This window comes from Ambystoma mexicanum, chromosome 7q (genome assembly GCF_040938575.1).
Source record: "Ambystoma mexicanum isolate Mex_15411 chromosome 7q, UKY_AmexF1_1, whole genome shotgun sequence".
NCBI lineage: Eukaryota > Metazoa > Chordata > Amphibia > Caudata > Ambystomatidae > Ambystoma > Ambystoma mexicanum.
In genome coordinates, this window is record NC_090941.1 from 971,676,706 (window position 1) to 971,696,367 (window position 19,662).

A 19,662-nucleotide genomic window follows, 5' to 3' on the forward strand; every position below is an offset into this window, starting at 1 on the left:
AAGGATCCAAATGAGTTAAGACCTGGACCTAAACCTGCCATTCGAAAACTTTTAAACAAAAAAGAAGCGAGATAGCACAGGTAGGGAGAAACCGATCAAGGGGAGGTTTAGGTGCAGGAATAATGATCACATGTTTAGGAGTCAGAGGGATAGTTAAAATGGAAATGCTGCAAAGATTCAAGAACATAAGCTAAGATACAGACTTTAGGAAAAGTACAGTATAGGGTCAAGTGGAGAGGTAGTGGGGCGAACACTGCCAAAGAAAGCAGCAGAATCAGGCAGAGAAATGCATCATCACAGTGAGGCACTAAGAGTACTTTCAAAATCAGTGGGGGGTTAGGGGGAAGAGGAGCAAAGCCAGGTCAGAACATGGTGGAGACTGAATATGGTTATACAGCAAGAACGTAAAGGAAAGTGAGAACAAGATAAGAAAAATATACACCGTTTTGAGCAATTAGATAAATTACCAAAATATACAGAGGACAGAGGCTCTAGATCAAGAAGAAAGTTTTTTTCCAGTGCTCTTCAGCTCAGTAAAGAAGCAGAGAGTAGGCGTAAACCAAGGTTGGGAAGACGGATAGGAAGAATCTAGCACTGAAAGAAGACTAGGAGCGAAAGAAGGCGTTGATCAGTCTTCAGGTGATGAGACTAGGGAGTAAAGAAGTCATCAAAATATCATAGGTCACAATGATGAGATAATCGTAAGAAAGAAAGTACAAGACAGCTAGGTCAAGAGACAGAAACCTGATCAAGGAAAGACCTTTAGCATGAAGTTTTGAATTTTGAACTTAAGCTGCATCTTGAAACTAGCCGTTTTGTGCCACTACCCTGCATCTTTTCCAACAGGGATAGTGCTGTATAGGATTGCATTTCAAAGCTGACAGGGACCCTACCTTTCAAGGGAACAAAGCCATAAGAACTGGAATGCTACTTCATGCCCAGGGCTTGTCCACTTAATCACATACATCTGCAGCAATTCACCACTCTACCCCATAACGCATTTCACCTCTGCCATTATATTACAGCCGAGTCTCACGACAAAAAACACAGTCCAGCTGGGCACATAATCAGTCTCCTTGACTCACCTACCCTTCTGACAGTCTATCACAGCACCCATCCACCAACCAGATTCCACGGGTCTCTATCAGGGACCTGCCACCCCACCCAACTCTCTTGCTGGCTAAAATGCGCACACGCGTTCTAAATCCTCCATCAATTCTCATGCCTCGGACGTCGGTCCTCCAAGGGCGTTCAGCCCACAGCACTTTGAGGCCATAACAGACCAATGGCATTGGGTGCTATACAAATGCCATACAAGTAGGGGGTGGGGGCAGTGGGTTGTGGAAAGAGGAATATTAGTCTTCTACAATAAAAAGCATACATTGAAATGGGAGAGAGAGAAAGTAATCTATAGAAAATAATGGGCCCCGAGGATGATCGATGGGAAAAAGAAGACTAATGTTAAGAAGGAAGAGACGAGTTGAATAAGAAGGAAAGTCGAGGGGGTGAGTGACCAGGGTGAAGAGACTGCCCCTCAGCAAAGGGGGTGAAACTGGTATTGTGGCATTTTTGTGAGCAACAAGGAAAAAAAGCAGTTGTAACTTCCTAAAAGTGAAAACCGTGTTTCAGTGAGGCTGAGGAATTGTAATTTAACCCTGAGAAAAAGGTAGCAAGGACTTTGTTAGGGCAGGAGTGCAATAGTCCTAAAGATAGTGGTGGGGGAGGCAACAGAAACGTAGACCAAATTAGAAAGCCCAGGCGTGGGCATCTGGAGCCTGCCCCTGGGTGGTAACAGGGTGCAGTACAAATCAATGTAACTACAACAAGAACAGAGGACTTGATAAAGAAGCATGTAGAACACAGGTAACAAGAAAAAAAACTTGTAGGCAGAGTAAACATGATGCCTCAGGGTAGGATTCTTTTATTTAAATTTTAAAAAAAGCATGCAAAGCCCAGGCAGTGTTCAGAAAAGGAAAAATGACTTGCCAATACTGTCCTATGGATCCACGCCCCATAGACGACTCCTCTGCATAGAGCCCAGCGCCAGCCTGCTCATGAAAGGCCACCAGCAGGCCTAGTGCAGCTCGACAACCACCCTCACCAGCGCCAGCACGCCCCTACTCGAGATAGGAGGAGGGGTACGCATTGTAGACTAAGTCCACTGCCTGGGCTCAGCCACCAAGGGAATCATCCACCTTTATACATAGATTAGGGGGGATGCAAGACAAAAACGTTGCACAAAGTAGATTCCTACACACTTTCAGCAGCAAACCACATCTAGGGAGCCCCTCTACCAAGAATGAACATGCCCAACCGGCCTGTTCCGTGTGTAGGTTCCCACTCAGAAAGGCATAGAACCACATCTTCATTCGCTGCCCCTTTAACAGAGAAGACACTATTTGCATTATTTGATCAGACGAATATACAAATAGAAAATGTCTCATCTGTGAAAGGTAGTCCGAGCTCAAAATGTGACTGTAGACCCTCTACCCACAGAGCAGGTTATTTGGCCTTGTTCGTTATCAGTAGTCAGAGAAAAAAAAAAGGGGGGGTATAGTGTGTACTATATATATGCACCACCAACATGTCTAGAGCCAAGGCATGCAAGAGCCAGGGCAAGTGTTAATGAAGCTGCACTATGCCCACTGCTGGAATTTTGCAAGAACAGCTGGTGCTGGGACATATCTATCCATATGAGGAATCTGTGGGAGGATGCAACGCTTTGAAAGAATGTCCACGAGGGTGTTAATACTTGGGAGACAAGGGGCGAGCAGAGACTACGACTCTGGGACAGCTACTAAGAAACTACATGACCAGCTCAACCAGAAGCAAACAGGAAAGAATAATGGTCTTGGAATGGCAGCCTTTGATCAGAGAGACAACCAGCACAGGCGGGGCAGACCAACAGGCTAAAAATGACCGAGGAAAGATCAGAGTGGGGCTCACGCATGCCCCAGCCAGTACTAGCTGCCAGCAGCAGTTGGGGTGATCAGCAAATTCTCCCTGGGCCCATAAAGTCAAGCCCTTGGTTCCCAGAGCTAGGAAGCATACCACACGACAGAGCAGATCAGTTTCCACAACGCCAGAGTAAAGCATGCACCCGCTTCAAAAGAGGCCAGTCGCGCCCATCCCTCCCGGGCACACTGCAGCTGCCATTCCCACACGGCAGAAAGAATTCACTGCATGCCATTGCCTACCTGCCAAAACACAAGCTTGTTATACCAGACGTACACAGTTAATGTTATCCCACTCAATAACCAGTATTGCCAATTTCCTTCTGCCCATTAACATAGACCTAGCTGGGTATACGAGTACTGGCCAGGCATTCCAAGTTACCACAATGAGTGACCTTTACAGATTGCTCATGCGTTACAATGGTCTGGTATGGCAACTCATTTATTACTAGGAAAGTCAAGTATTTTCTTGAGGGAATACCCATGAATGTAGAGCGCCGTTGCAAAACCACCTAGCCAGTTGGGCAGGTTGCTAGGATGGGTCATGACTGGAAGACTCTTGGGGCACAGGTGCAGTGTATTCTGGGTTGGCCACAGGACCTTTTGGAAAGACCGGTATAAAAATACATTGCAGAGGTCCAGTCTGCACATAATTTTCAGAGTATTTTTTATTAACAGAAGTAAGCCTTGAAGATTACGTAGGTGGAAGGCCATGTTCAATGGCTGGGTTTACTTGCGGTATGACGTGGTCACACATTAACTTCCAAGTACGAGTGGTTGGTTCCCTGCCACTTTCGGAGAAGCTCCTGAAGCTGTGCTGGCGATAGCCGAGGCTGAAAGAACACTGGGTGCCCAAGCAGGCTGTATATTCTCTGCCTGGAGAGGGACTCTGGCCAGTCCGCATCAAGTATTTAACTCAGGCAGTTAAATATACCTCTTCCAGTTGGAGGTAGGCCAGGGTGTCTTTCAACATAGACATTACTTACAACGAAGTGAGTTTACAAGAGCCGACACATTCAGAGACTGATCAAGAATGGAGAGGACCACTAATCCTCAAGGGATTCTGCAAATGACAAGGGTGGTGTCTGAACAAGGGTGGCCACACTGACTACCCTGCATATTGCGCACATGAGCGAAAGCCAGGTCAACCGGCTCCCCTTCCAATCAGATTCAGGCAACATTTTGGGAAGGCAGTCAGTATTCCAAATGTGGAAGTCATTTCAGGGTTATGCAGTTCAAAATACTTTGACGCTGCAAGGAAACTAAGAATACTTTTGAGGATATTAAAATATCCAGCAAACCAAAAAAAAGCTGTACATTTTGCACAGCAGTACGCCATTTTGGTGCTGGAAAATGGCCGACTAATCCCAGAATCACGAAGTAGACACTGGGCACAGCACTGCATGTTGTGGTACCACAGGTTCATTTAATACTACTTTGTAGAAATTTATATTCCTTGATTTGGGCACGGAAGAGGCATTTCACTTTGGTGCAAGCACATCATATTGCAATCCAATGAAGAATTTAGACTGTCACTTTTTCCATGAAGTGAACTTATCTTTATGCAAAGCAGTGGTTACTGGTGACTCAACTATTTTGAGTGCAGCAATGGGAGAGCTAGTTGCTCGAGAGCTGCAGCAGGCACGAGCAGTGCCCCATCATTCTGAACTACAGCGCTGCCCAGCTCCCATCACACCCAGAGGGTCATCAAGCTCTATCCAGATCACAAACTGTGTGACCATTTCTAAATGCTCCATTGAGAAGACATGACCTATTTTTAAAATCTCATTAACAGGAGTGAACCAGAACACTCTACCCAGTTACAGGTATGTTCAGTTTCCATTTGGTCAGTAATCGGCATGATGGACAGGCATCTTGGGAGGATAGCTCAGGGGCAACATGCTCGCCTTGGAAGCAAGATGACAGAGCACCACAGGTTCAATCCCCGAGTCCATGCTTAGACACCTCTGTATCAAGCACGTTATAAATAACCTATCATTTCATCTTACATGTCTTTAATCAGTATTTGATTGACATGCTCAGCGACTTCCATGGTCAGATTTCACTTGCTTGCCAGAAGCTGCTGCAACAGGGATCATACTGTGAAAGTGACATACCCCTTCAGCTTGGACTTCCCCCTCCAGAGCCAGTGTAGAAATTGATTTATAAATCCAAACCTAGATGAGAAACCAGGGGCACTGTACAATGCTCCTTCCTCTAGAGGGGCACAATACCACCAGAAATAAAGTCTGGTCACCAAGGACTGCTTTTATGAAACGTCATTTTATTATCAGTTTATTTAGCAGAAACACAAAGAGGTGCCTTACAGCTCTGTTCAATAAACAAACACATTAAGAAAAAGAAACCTGCATATTAAAAATACCATGTGGCTGTGGATCCTTGCACAGCAATAGTCTTTGAACTCAGTACATACATAAACCGTGAAATTGAGGAGCCTCCCCTCCACCCCATCTGCCCCACCACACTATCTTGATTCCCAAAATTCCACCTAGCTTCTTGTGACCGTCTGGACGCCCCCCTTTCACATTAGGTTGTGCAGGCTTCCCTGTTTTTTTTGTTGCCCCTAGCGAGACACTGATTTTAGAACTTTGGCACTCCCAGAACACTTCTTCCCCCACGGTGCTGGTGCTTGGACGCGCGCCCTTGCCAATTTCTGCTGTTGTGGCTTGGACTGTCCTTGTGCCATTGGATTATCTGAAACGAACCTGTTAAAATTTACTTCCAGAACCACTAGACTGGTTCATCCTGCTACAGTTTATTTAATATGAAGCTTGAGGGGCAAGTGGATCAAACAACCCAATTAAAAAAAAAAAAAAGGATATTGCTCAGTATTCAATTAACCGTACATATTATAATTAAACCTTAACATCCATAGAAAGTAAAGGTTATCACAAAATAGGGATATGATTTGTACAATAGGTTACAATCTTCTCAAACATAACATTTAAGAATATACGAATGTAAAATTCATCCCATTACCCTCAAATTTTGAAAGCTCTAGAACTACCTCAGTGACTAAGTTGCCAAGGTTAAGAATACTCCATTTCTACTCTCATGCAAATCCAAAAATGGACCTTTAATGGTTTTGCATGTAGGGCCGTATTTGTCGACCCACCCCTCCCTTGCAGGGGACGGGGGCTGATGGTTACACACCGATATTCAATTTTCAGGAAATCCATACAGTAAAAGCATACATTGTACATACCGGCTGATCTAGCTCAGTTAGCTAGAATCTTCCTCTTATGCAATAGATTAAGCCAAACTATAAGCTTTTCCACTTATAATTGGCGAATTTTAGTAGTTATTGGGGCAAGCACGGCAGGCTTGTTCTCTCCCGTTGCTCTACCTTGAGGTTATTGGTATGTAGAAATCGAGCCTCTTTACTGCTCACTCAGTGCCACAATTTGTTCTGGACTTCAAGGCCAATGTCTTCAGGATCCTTCTACAGTCCACCATGGATTCCCTAAGGACTCTGGATGATTCTTAGATGGCTTCATATAGCAAGAATTTTACCGGGTCGAGGATATTTTAAACAAGCAATGGCAATGCCAACAGTTTTGGCTTTTGTGGATGCATGGGAAAGGCATTTGCCACATACTACCATAGTGGTAATAACTGACCATTGACCGCTGCAGTTATTGTCCAAAATGGTGCAAGTACCTGGGCATATAGCAGTGCCTTCCTAATACTTAATAAGGACTTGGGAGAAGGACATGCAGCGCTCATCAGGCAGACCGGGTTAAGATGTTTTAGGTATGCCAGTAGCACCTTTTTAGTTGCAATCGCGTTTTTTTTTTTAAAATCAACATTGGCAGATACTTCAAGCTCATTTGATCGTAAGGCTTGATAAACCTAGCTCAAAAAGATCGGAGCAGTTTTGGGCAGGAAGTGGGTAGGAATGTCCACAGGGATCAACATGGACAATGGCAGTCATTAGATGGGATCAATTACAATGAGCTACAATAGTCCTCTTTTTAGGGGCTGTGTGGGTGAGGACAATGAAATACAAAATCTAATGAATACCACAAACCAGCTTCCTTCCCTTGCTGTTCAGAGTGAGTTACCCTAGATGCATATAAACTTGCTCATGTACGCCCCTTAACCAAAAAGCAGGCGAATAACCATGCAATTATCAAAAATATACATATTTTAATCTTTATCAAAAACACATCACATTCACAATACTTTTTTCTTAAAAACACAACAGAGTGATCAGAACACATTCTGAACCACGCATCTCTGTGTATACATATTCCACAACTTCTACAAATGGCATAGAAGCTGACACTTCGGCAGTTGCCCGTAGAAAGCAGGGAGGGCATAAGTAACAGTGGTGGTCAAAATATAAAAATACCCCATAGTTAGGCATAGGAAAGGTTTTTGAAGTGTCAGCTTCTGTGCCATTTGTAGAAGTTGTGGAATATATACACAGAGATACGTGGTTCAGAATGTGTTCGGATCATTCTGTTGTGTTGTTTTTAAGAACAAATTGTGAATGTGATGTGTTTTTGATAAACATTAAAATATGTATATTTTGATAATTACATGGTTATTCGCCCGTTTTTTGGTTAAGGGGCGCACATGAGCAAGTTTATATGCATCTAGGGTAACTCACTCTGAACAGCAAGGGAAGGAAGCTGAGTCATTAGGTGGGTAAATAACCAAATACCTAAAAGTTTTGTATTCCTCCTCATGCCATTTATTCCCAACAGTACTCTAATACAATAGTTTCAGCTTCAAGGTGGCAGTAAAGTGACAATCAATGGCCAAAACTAAAAATGTGTAATTTCTTCCTTTTTACAATTGCCTGCCATGGCAAAACCCCCAACTTGCACCAGATTATAGAAATGTGAAGGAACTCGCGCAACGCCGGCACTCTGCCAGAGCAAACCCAATTCTACCATTTTTGTATTGGGCTCCAAATCAGCCATAACCTTACATTCCACAGCGAAGATGAATTGGTGTGAATCACCACATCGTGAGAAAGGCGTTGGGCTATGGCCATTGATTCACGCATACACCTCTCAGACCGTCTTGTACGACAACATAGAATTAAAAAGGTTTATCCCAATGAAGGTGCGATACACATTTGTAGATAGGCAGTGTCCGTAACCATCAGTTTCCACGAAAAGGGCAACTTTCTTAGCTGCGTCTTAAACAACTTATGAGGCTTTGTGAGAAGCTGCAAAGTTGAATTTGTAGCTTAAATAGGAGACCACATCTGTGCTGGAGCGAGTTCCTCATGTCATGTGCATAACTAGGATCACTGCCTATGCTATGCGTAGGTTCTTTACGTGTAACACCGCACAATTAACTTGCATGTACTCATTTTAGCTAAAAGGCTGTTAGAATAGACATCGGGGTTGGATCATCATATGGCACCTTTGACAGTCTGCCTATTCCAGGTCCACCAATTTAACTATCCTGTTACAATTGTTTAATGAACTAGCGTATAGGTCTTCCGAGACCAAAGGGGTTATCCAGCCTTGACACCGGTGCATGGTTTAGGCCTGTACTGGGCACCCCACTTTTGGTTTCTGATCTGCAAGCCTGAGGATTCTAAACTCTGGAAGGCCATCCCTACACATCAAAGACTTGGGACAAAGGCTCCAGCCACTGCTCCAGCCAGTCCTGAACATGCACTTCTGCACAGTCCATAGCACTTCGCCTCTGCACATCATTTTACTGACCGATCACCACTGAATCAAAGGGCGTCCCTTACAAGAACACTTCCCCACCCACCCCTAATCAATTTACAACAAAGAGGATTGCCCCCAAATGACCAACAGAACCTCCAGGATGCAATCGTCTTCCAGAAGAACAAACATGAAGCCCAGCAACCACTGGCTGCTACAGTAGAGAAGCTGCCTGGAAACCAGATTTACCATTGTGTTGTCAGCTGTGTGTACTCCCAAGCCCAGTGTAGCGGCGCTTTACAACAGCACTTAAAGCATGAAGCACTTTAGAGTGCACTCCCATGTTGCCAGCCTATTGGGCCGGTAGGCTCAAGTTGCGATTGGTTTGGCATATATGTATGACCAGGGTTCCAGATAAAGATTAGCAGGCTCTAAAAGCAGCCCCCGCATGAGCCGGTAGGCTCAAGTTGCGATTGGTTTGGCATATATGTATGACCAGGGTTCCAGATAAAGATTAGCAGGCTCTAAAAGCAGCCCCCGCGTACCAGGCACACCCAGTGGACATGAACTGCCGCTTGGTGACTAGGACCTAGTATATAGAATGCAACACATGGATTCCACAAAACCATGCTGCATCATACTGTAATAGGGTCATTTAGTCTCAGGTTATACATTAGCCCAAATACACAGCGTTAATAGCACTCAAGATCTTGTTTTGGCAGCAGTTGGGAGTGTCAAAAGTAGCGACCTAACCAGGCATCAGTAGAAGCTAAATAGACTCCAGCAATTAAGAACAAACCGCTCGAGTCTTTGTTGCTGTCCCAATGGGGCTTGTTGCTCAATGTTCAGTTGTGTCAGAGTATTTGTATGCTGGGCCGTCGGTAGTGTCGACTTGCTAATTGTTTATACTTCAAGTAGTGCATATGAACTCTTTTGCACCACTCAAGTCCACGTTTTACACCTTGATTTACAAGTGATATCAGGACAAGCTACATTATTTTGAAAGGAAGATATTTATGTAAATGACCTGCCTTTTTCCCCCAATAGAAAGGCGACATGAGAGGAGAGTGGTGTTGGCTCTTTAGTGTCAATGCACAGCTTTGCAACATTTCAAAGGGACTGCAAAGGGTTAAGAAGCCCTGTTGAAGTGCCTGGTAAACAGACTGTTCCCGGGCTTCATGAACGTGTGTAGTAGAGTCCGCCATGATCATTTGTGATGCCCCTGTTGCAGAGCAGCTGCAAGGTATTGTTGATCTTTATTGCACTACATTCCTGCAAAATGGGTATAGTCCATCTTTACCAGAGCCCCACTGTCCTCTGTGGAAGTTTGGGGGGCGGGGTGGAACACACTGGCTGGTCCCCTCCAGGCCTTCCCACACCTTGTATCATTGTAAGTAAGACTGGGCATTTTCCCAGTTAAATTAAATAGCCTCCCACCACCCCCCCAAAGTCACCATCGCATTTCCATTGCAGGCTGCATGAATTCTGGATAGAGCATGGTGTGAAACATTCTAATCTGCTTGACAATTTCAGGCAACTCATCTAGAAAGATGGTCACTACTTTGTGGTAGATGGTTGACCAAAGCAGTTGATAAAACACTTGCTAGGACAAACTTGGAATCAAAGGCCAAATTACCATGCAAACTGTGCAAGGTGTGCTTTTACTTTTACAGCAGTACTACATCAGTTTTAACATTCATGTAAACATTCTTATAAAAAAAATAAAGTGGAGCAGAAGTTCTACTTGTACATTCAGAAGGCATTCAGGATTTTGGTGTAAATCTATATGGATGAAGTCCATGACCATCATGTTTCATCAGTCGGACTGCAGGCAGCCTTCACTTAAGCAGCCCTAGCATGAAGAACATTCAATAGAAAAGCGACATGAATCATGAAAAGGTCACAGATCAAGCAAAACATTCTTTGGATCTCTGTACGCTAAGAACATTCTCTTCAAGAACACCCTTGTCCTACCCACTGATTGGGATCAATATGACCCAGAACACCTCCCTTGTGCAACATCCAAATTAAGGCTTAAAGGGCACTTCCTTTGCCATGTTCCATTCAATCATGAAACTGGCTTATTGCAATCCACACCCCCTCAAGACATTCCATACCCTGTACTCATTCCACACAAAGGCTTGCTACTCAGAGGCTATGAACGTGATAGGGAAAGCTCAGAGTCTGATGGCCATTAGTTTAATGAGGCAGATGATAAACACATTTGACATATGGGCATTCAATGCAGTTGATGCCAAATGGCAAATTGAGCTTCTCGGTTTTGCAAAACTTGCAGAGGATTCAGTTATTGCTCCCAGTCTGTTAAGATTAAAGGAAAGGACCGCATCAATACCGACACTTGATAAGGTGCTAACGTGCTGGACTGGCAGCGCCAGAGGCTCCAACAGCAGGTCCTCACCTCAAGAACCCACAGATCAGCAACCAGGGCAGTTCCAGCTGTCACATTTCCACAGCATGGCAATGGAGAAGTAATGAGAGAAAAGGTTGGTGTGCAGTCAGATCAAAGATTACACTGAAGAGATCAAGAAAACCGGCTCCATTTTCCAATTAACCAGATGGATTCCAATTTCCTTCCAGCATAAGAACACAATCCAAGCCCTGAAGTCTCAGGCAAAGCCCTCAGTTTCCAAGAAGCCTGAACCATGGCTAGTGAAATACAAATCGTCCCAACAAAGAGGCCCTTCCAGACGCAGTGGCAAGAGGTTAACACTGATGTAAACAGCATTTACAGATCGCATCTACAAATTTACATAGATTAAGGTATATGAATTCAGTATGTTATGATTGGTCCGCTGTGAGTGTTGGATACGGGACATTTTGCCACAGGACAGGAGCTGCCACTAGGAATTGCTGCTGCAGGTTGTTCAATTGATTTCAAGTTCCTCAGTCTCAGGGACGCCACACTTAGTCTTATACTTGTTGAAGAGTTTCGTCAGCGAGCTCAGATACATGTTGTGGTAGAGATCCACATCCTCCTGGCTTGGGCAATCAATTTTGGGAACGGTGATTGGTTCTCCAACTGCAAAATAAAAAAAAAAAAGGTCAATGGAAGGTCACTTCCAACCTAACATTTATCCAGGTTATGTATGGTTTGTCTTATCATGCTAGATGAGGCTACAGAACGCACTCGCCATTAGCAAGTTGCAATACACTCTTGGAAATTAAGAAATGATGTGCTGTTAGCATCTGGTGAACTGGCATCCACACACGGGTAATGGTGCTCAACAAATCGGGTGGCAGTAACAGCAGGCAAGATTACATATTCTCAGCCCACCGTTTCCAGCCACCCAAGGTGGGGTGAAAGCCATATTTATGCCAGTGTGTGGGGTGGGCAGGAGCACGAGTATTCTGGTCTGGCAGCTTGCAACTAGCACTTCATGCCCACCCTCCCCTCAAGTTAAGGACCCTCCTCAAGTTAAGAGTACAAGGGACAAAGATGACCATTTGATCCCATGTTCTCATCTAGTCCTTGGACTAAGGATCAGATTGAACAAGCTTTCATAGCCAGCCATCTATACTACTAGAATCATTTCCAACTAGGAAATACTGCTTGGTACACACCCTCCCTGGGTGCAAACCAGGTGACGCTCCACAGAATATTGAAATTCATTTTTGTGCCAAATACCCCTTTGAGTTTGGATTAGCTTTAATGAATGGAAGTACAAATATGTTCACTGCTGGTAGATTTCACAGCATGGAGGTTCATAGTAATTGCATTCACCCCCACCCCCAGCTCCAAAGACTTTGCTTAGTATATGCAAGTGCAGAACATCTGCCACCTGAAGAGATTCAATTTAGCAGCTTAACGCTTCTATGCAACAGATGTCAGAAGGGGGGAAAAGGGGGTGCAAGCCTGATAAAAGTTAAAGATTGAATCGTTTTGTAATGTAATACAAAGTGACACATTAAGCGCATTTCAAATTAATGTGCAGGTGTACACACCAGTCATAAGTACCAGTGTTTACAAATACACCGATGGAATAATGTTTGGTAGTGCAACGAGATTAGACTAACACTTAATTTACTTACATAGTGAAGTACATGAGGAATTAATAAAAAAGAATCCATTAGGTAAGAGTGCACAACCACCAAAAGGTTTCTCTGTGCTGATAAAGCAGTTGGGTAGAAAGATAGAGATCGCGTCAACAGAAAAGTTACCCGAATTTGTATTTTGCTCAAAAGTCTTGACAGCTCCCCTCCCCGTCCCACCCCCCACCCCCCCTCCAATTTTTTTTTCCCCTGAACGGTCTTGATTGAAAGAAATTGTGCCAATGTAAGTGAAGGCGTTTGTGTAGTTTATCGCACTAGTTTGACACATTGTGGGCCAGTGCCATAGGAGGTTCTGTGACATGCCTAGAGTCTTCAAAGCAGTGTTATTGAAAGCCAGTGAAGCTGGGTCAGAGCTTGCGATGCGGATTCATACTACAGTTTGTGTACATTATATAGGTGCTTTGTGCACTTGTTACTAAGGAGGAAATCCAAGATATCACCATTTGAAAAGTCCAATCTCGACAACTCCAAAAGTACTTTAGACAGTAGGGGTATCCTGGCTGTAGTGAAGCAGGATGTGTCAGGAACTTTAGAGATTAGGGAAGCCTGCGCTCAGGTGGTGGGAGAAACGCATACAGGCAGTACCCCATAGATCTGAAGCCACAATTGCCTTTTGCTCGTCACTAGCCATGTGACTTGGTGAATGTCACCATGCTGCTCATCTGACCGGTCTTATTTTGCTTGCTTTATTTTAGTTTGCCAACCAGCAGTCATCAGCCATAAAGGATGAAAAGTCACTCAAGATCTGTGGTTGGTTGTAGCTTTACAAGCATCTGCATCTCATTCTGCCACTAAAGAAACTGATAAACCCTCCCCCTGTCCCCATGTTATTGTTGCAATTTAAATGTATTCTAACATAAAAGGCGGTGGCACAGAGCCTTGCGGCACTACACAGAGGTGAAACCGTAGATTGAATGGGCACCCATTCATTCAAAGTAGTCTAGGATGCATAGAAGGTGGTGTGCAGCTGATCGATCCAAAAGGATTACTACCCCAATACCATCATTATACAACCAATCTGTTACCCAGCATTGATTGTGTATTGTAAAATGGACTGAAGACCATTTGCATGAACGATACATTCAGCAAGTTAAGTTTCAATAACTTTAGCAATGCAGGAAGTTTTATATGGCCAAGACTCAAGTTGTGGATGGCTTAATGGGGTTAGTATAGTTACTGCCCCCGACTACCTCTCCCAAAGGATCCATCCCGTCTCTTCTACGAGACCAACCAGATCACCATATACTAACATGCTCTCTGCCATTAGTAAAAAAAGTCAGAGCAGGTGGGTCCAGCTTCCCATATCTCGCACCCACTCACTGGAAAGCCCTACCCCCCCCCACCCCCCCACAATCCGAGGCGAGGCCTCCCTCAGCACCTTCCGCAAAACCATGAAAACCATCGTATTCACATAAGATGCCTCGCACCAGTCGAATACATCTCATATGTTCCTAATGTATAAACTGTACGGTAATGACTAACTGTACCAACCAAAATGTCAGCTCTATGCCTTATTGAATGCATAATGTACCACTGAATGACTATGCCTGTAACTAAGCTCTTGCAAGTAACAGCGCCTCAATGCCCATGGGTTACTTGCACGCTATATAAATTTAAATAAATAAAGCAACTGGGAAATGCTGCGTCCGATTAACCGGCTCAAGAAAAATATGTATACAAGCTCTGGCAAGTAATCCGTTCCAAATCACTGTTTAATGGGCAAAAAGGCACAGCTCTTGCAAGTACAACTCAATTGTGTTATCTACCCCTGTAGTAGTGCTGCAACTCCCAATTCGCTGGCAACAGCTCCCGCAACATCAACAAGTTGTAAATCATTCAAACCAATGCCCTGTGAACATCCAAGAAAGGCCACATTTCATCAATCAGAAGGAATATGCACTGGCTGCCCATCCCTGATCGCATTCTGTTCGAATCCCGAGCCATCAGCCACACATCGCAGCACAAGACCTATCCGCCAAGTTCAAGAAAACTCAAACCCCCAGACGCACACCCCATCTACATACCTGAATCACCTCACTACTCCCAGATCCAAAGATCAGGGGGTCTCAGCTTCCCGGTGAATGCTGCCAAGAATTGCCATACCCCCCCCCCCCCCCCACCCCCTCTCACCATGGTCCGAACCCTCATACTGGGCCTTCCGTAAGAATCTCAAAACCTAGCTATTCTCACTGGGCGGTGCATCTTAAGAGTTTACGCAGCAAGGCACTCCTCAAACATGCTGCTGGTTCTGCACAAGGTTCAACGCATGTTCTACCTGCTTATTTTCATCATCTGTACAATAATTTTGAAAATCAAAAAACACCAAGGAAAAAGGGTATTAATATCAGTATCTTCTGTCCAGAGATCGCCCAATTACTTCTGCAAAATCTCATGCGCTATAGCCTTGCACGGCAGGCACCTGGCACGTCATAGGACTCTTCTGAAGTGGCATACTGGTTCCTAGGGCAGCCATGTTCTGAGTTTTTTTTAAATAAATCAAATCTTAGAACGGAAGAGGGCAAAAAAAATATAATCTGCCTTTAGTGTTTCATAGAGGCCAGAAGGACACATTCGCTATTTGACGAGCATACAAAAATGATCACTTACCGACAGTCGTGATTGGATTCCCATAAGGGACCAGGCCCCAGCTGCTGGACGACAGTAAGCCGCAACCATGGAAGATACAGGGCGCAAAACCAACATGCTTCTGAAACTTCTTCTGAACCCATCGTCCCCAGGATCCTTCTTCAAAGATGATTTGCTTGTAGGTTTCATTTTCGCCGAATGAGTACAATGGAACTAGGTCAGCACTGACGGAAAAATAAAGAAAGGCTTTTGAGCATTATATCCCAGTGTACCAGTGAATCAAGTTGAACTGATGGCATTTGATTTGAATGGTTAATAGTACATGAGGAAAGTACGTGTATCAAGTATTGACATGGCAAAGAACTAAAGAAAAAGTGAAAAAGCCTTTATACCTAGAAGCTTCCATTGATCTGAAGTGGGTTAAACGAATTTTCCAGAGCGCCACGAGGTGTGAAACACATGCAGCTTTACAGATGAATATTCGTAAAACCAATTAAGCAATAATCCCACGTTCTGCAGGCTATTGGCATGAGCGAAGCAAAGTCTGTAACGCCAGGCCCCAGTGCCGTTACAGCCCACAGAACGTGGGATTGTTGCTATTAGCAGCACGAGGCAAACCTTCAAGGTGCTAATGGGGAGAGTGGGTGAGAACCCTGGGGAGAGTCAGGATTGCCATGGAAACGGAAGGCAGGACTCAGCTTGGAGCCCCTCTTCCACCTAACGTCCTGCTAAGCAGAGGCGTTGCTAGGGGTGGCTAAGGGGGCTATAGCCCCTGGTCTTTTGGTTGTAGCCCCCGATAGTATCTCAGGAGCAACAGCCAAATTGCTGGTAGCCCCGGGTCTTTTCCAGACCTAGCAACACCCCTGCTGCTAAGCCATGATGTGATGTCCACGTGACAGATCACATGGGCAAGAGAATAAAGGGACGCGAGAGCCTGCCAAATGGCAGTCCCCGCTCCAGCCACTGGCTGTCCTGTGTCCATTTGTTCCGGCCCCCGTGCAATATGTTTAGGCCCCACTCCAGGCCCACACCACACTGGCAACGAAGTGGGATCCTTCCCAGACCGGCAAGGAAAACAGCAGGTGACCGTGCTCCCCCGGCAGCCCCAGGCTCGCTGAGTTCTTCACGCCTGTCAAGGCCGGGGAGAGCGAAAAAAAAAAGTCTGCCACCATGGACTTGTATACAAGTGCGCTGAGCACCGCTGCGCCCCACTCACACGGCAATCACCAACGCCAGCAGCCACAATCAAGCTGGGCCCCCAGGAAACCTCAACGCTCACACAACACATGGGCAGAAGAAAAAAAAATTATCTTCTCAAAAACAACTCCACAAACAGCAGCACACGCTAATTCAAGACTGCGCATGGCCACATAAGGCCCAACAGCATGCATCCACTGGTATGTGCCCAGGCAGAGCTGCCACCACGCCAAGCAACCAGCACAGGAGCCACACAAGTCCACGCCGCCATCCAAAGGCAAAGGGTGCGCCAGAATCACCCACCAGCACCCGTGTACCCCATGTGTCTCCATGGACACCCCGCAAGAACCACCATGTGCCAGCACGCATATAGCACCAGTGACCAAAAAGTACCTGAGCCATGCAGGAATCACGCCAGAGCCCACAGCAGCAGCCAACAGACTCGGCTCACGCAGACCCAGCAACAAGCCAGGCTGCACCCACCGGCAAGAGCACATGCAAAACTAAAGTCGACATGACAGTGACAGACGACATCACAATGCCACAGAGACAGCAGGGCTGCAATCCAGACACTAGCACGTGGCTAGACACCACACAAGGCATTCATGCAACCCTTCCAGCCATTCAGAGCTCAAACCGGCCTCTGTTGGTAACTGGATACAACAGTTTGAACTATCCCTCCACACTCGCAAGATCAACGATGAAGGAAGAGAGCATTCCTCATGCTCAACCTAGGCACGATGGCTCTCTGCATCTTCAATGCCTTATCAAGCCGAGGTACTGACACTATGCAACAGCCAAAGACGTTCTCGCGAGGAAATTCAAGCCAAAAGCCAGCCCTGACTCGAGGTTTAAGATGAGCCAGGCCAGACAACGCCCACAGGAGAACAGACTACTTCACAGCCGCCTGAGGGAAATGGCACTATCGTGCAACTTCCCGAACGAAGAATTTTCAGTGAGGCAACAAGTCATACATGGGCTGTCCTCAGAGAAATTAAGGCGCGCCATCTTCGCAGAGACAGACCTCCCGCTCAACACCATCCTGTCCATGGGACAACTACGAGAGAGAACAGACAAGTATGCGACTGAAATGGAACAGATAAGCCGCCTACCACTATACACAGACCTTTCAAAAAACAACGCCTTGACGATTAATGCCCTGAGACAGCAGAAGCCACAGACAGGACCACCTAGCACTAGACCGAAGGACTGCATATGGTGCAGAGGACAACACAACAGAAACGACCCATGCCCAGCATATGGCACCACGTGCCACAAATGTGGAAAAGAGAATTATGCGTCGGTGTGCCTGAGCTCCAGGCAACCCAAAGACGCTACACACAGGGAGAATACCCCGCGACACGGACGCAGGAGCCAAAACACTCAAGGTACAGCCCAGCGGGACAGCCCAGCGGGACACGATACAGCAGAAGTGGGTGCGCACGTGCCATCGATGGCGAAAACAGACAGCACCAGTAGCGACGAAGACCAATACAGCAGAGAGCCATCCCCCTGACCACAACAGGCAGCCCCGTACCCACAGGAAGGAGAGCGCACATGATCGACAGTGAAACTAGGAAATAGCAACAATCGCAGCGGAACCAGGTCACAACGATGCACCATATTGGTGGGAGACTTACCCATGACCATGATGATAGACACAGGGACCACCATGAACGTCATGCCTGTCTCCAGATTTGCCAAACTTGATCCCAAGCCGACGCTTCAACGACACTCAGTTCTACTTCATGCCTACGGATGCAAAAAGCCTCTCCCTGTAGCAGGGTATATTGCACCAATGCATCAACTGCAACACACAAATTCATGTTGTAGATGCTGGGATAGAGACTTTGCTCAGTTGCACCACAGCTGAACACCTAGAGGTCATCCAATTCAACCTGACCATCCAGCCAGAGGACAGAGCATCTGCTTAAGAAACTTTTCACCGGCATTGGATACCTCAAGTGAAACTCCATATCGACCAGATTGTTGAACCCAGGCCAGTAAGACACAGGAGGGTGCCATTCCAGATGAGGGCCGCGGTGGAAACCAAACTCAGCAAATCGGAGGACTTCAATATCATCGAGAAGACGTCAGGGCCCACCCGGTGGGTCTCCCCCATGGTAGTCACAGCCAAACCTAAACAACCAAATGCAGTTTGCATTGACATGAGTCTCCCCAATGCAGCAATAGGGCAAGAAAGACATATCACACCAACAATAGACGACCTTATCGGCGATCTAACAGGTGCAACTGTCTTCAGCAAGCTTGATCTCCGGTCAGACTACCACCAGATCCGCCTGGCCAAGGAATCACACATTACCACCTTCCTTACACCTGGGCATTCGACACTACGTCGCCTCAACTTAGGCATCTGCTCTGCAGCAGAGGTTTTTCAGAATAAGATATGCAAAGTGCCCCAGGAGTTACCAACGTCAGCGAGGACATCTTGGTCTATGGAAAAACAGAAGCTGAATACACTGCACAGGTAGCGGCGACACTCCAGCGACTAGAAGGATCCAGGCTCACACTCCACGAAGAGAAGTGTGTTTTCAAAGAAATCACTGTTTCTTTGCCTACGTATTCAACGAGCATGGAGTCTCCCCTGACCCCAGCAAAATCAATGACATCAAAAATGCCCTACCCCCATCCACAGCGTCAGAAGTTTCCTAGGAATGGCCACCTACTGTGGTCGTTTCATTTCTGATCTAGCCACCACCGCTGCCCCTTGTGTGAACTTGCGAAAGCTCGATGGCAGTGGGGCGAACAAGAACAGGCGTTCAGGAAGATCAAAGACTCCCTTTCCAGTGACACCACCATGGCGTTCGACATCAACAGCACCACTGAATTACTAGTCGACGCCAGCCCGGTAGGGTTAGGGGCTGTGTTGATAGAAGGAACAGTCCAACAAAAACTACACCCATATCGGAAAAGAGGCATTGGCAATCATTTGGGGATGCAAACACTAGCATGTTTACATCTTGGGAGACACAGCGAAGGTGCTAACTGACCACAATCCGCTCATCCCCATCTTTGGGGGCTCAGCACCACACCCCCCCCACCAGGATGGAGCGCTGGCCAGTACAACAATTCGACCTAGATGTCCAATACCGGGCAGGCGCCGACAGCCCAGCAGACTTCCTGTCCCGCCACCCCCGCCAAGCCACCATGACTGAACACGAGGCAGCGAAAAATCA

At 46.0% G+C, this 19,662-nt stretch overlaps 1 protein-coding gene across 1 annotated transcript in view; it reads right to left on the reverse strand.

Annotated features, from left to right (window-relative positions):
• Nucleotides 1-10,794: 10,794 nt before the first annotated feature.
• The window catches only part of DGAT2 (diacylglycerol O-acyltransferase 2), a 118,154-nt gene continuing 109,286 nt past the window's right edge, over nucleotides 10,795-19,662 (reverse strand). Inside the window, exons 7-8 of the mRNA XM_069640057.1 lie at nucleotides 15,290-15,492; nucleotides 10,795-11,651 (exon numbers count right to left, since the gene is read on the reverse strand). Of these exons, the coding sequence (XP_069496158.1) occupies nucleotides 11,497-11,651; nucleotides 15,290-15,492 (358 nt within the window). The 3' untranslated portion in view covers nucleotides 10,795-11,496. The remainder of the gene's footprint in view (nucleotides 11,652-15,289; nucleotides 15,493-19,662) is intronic.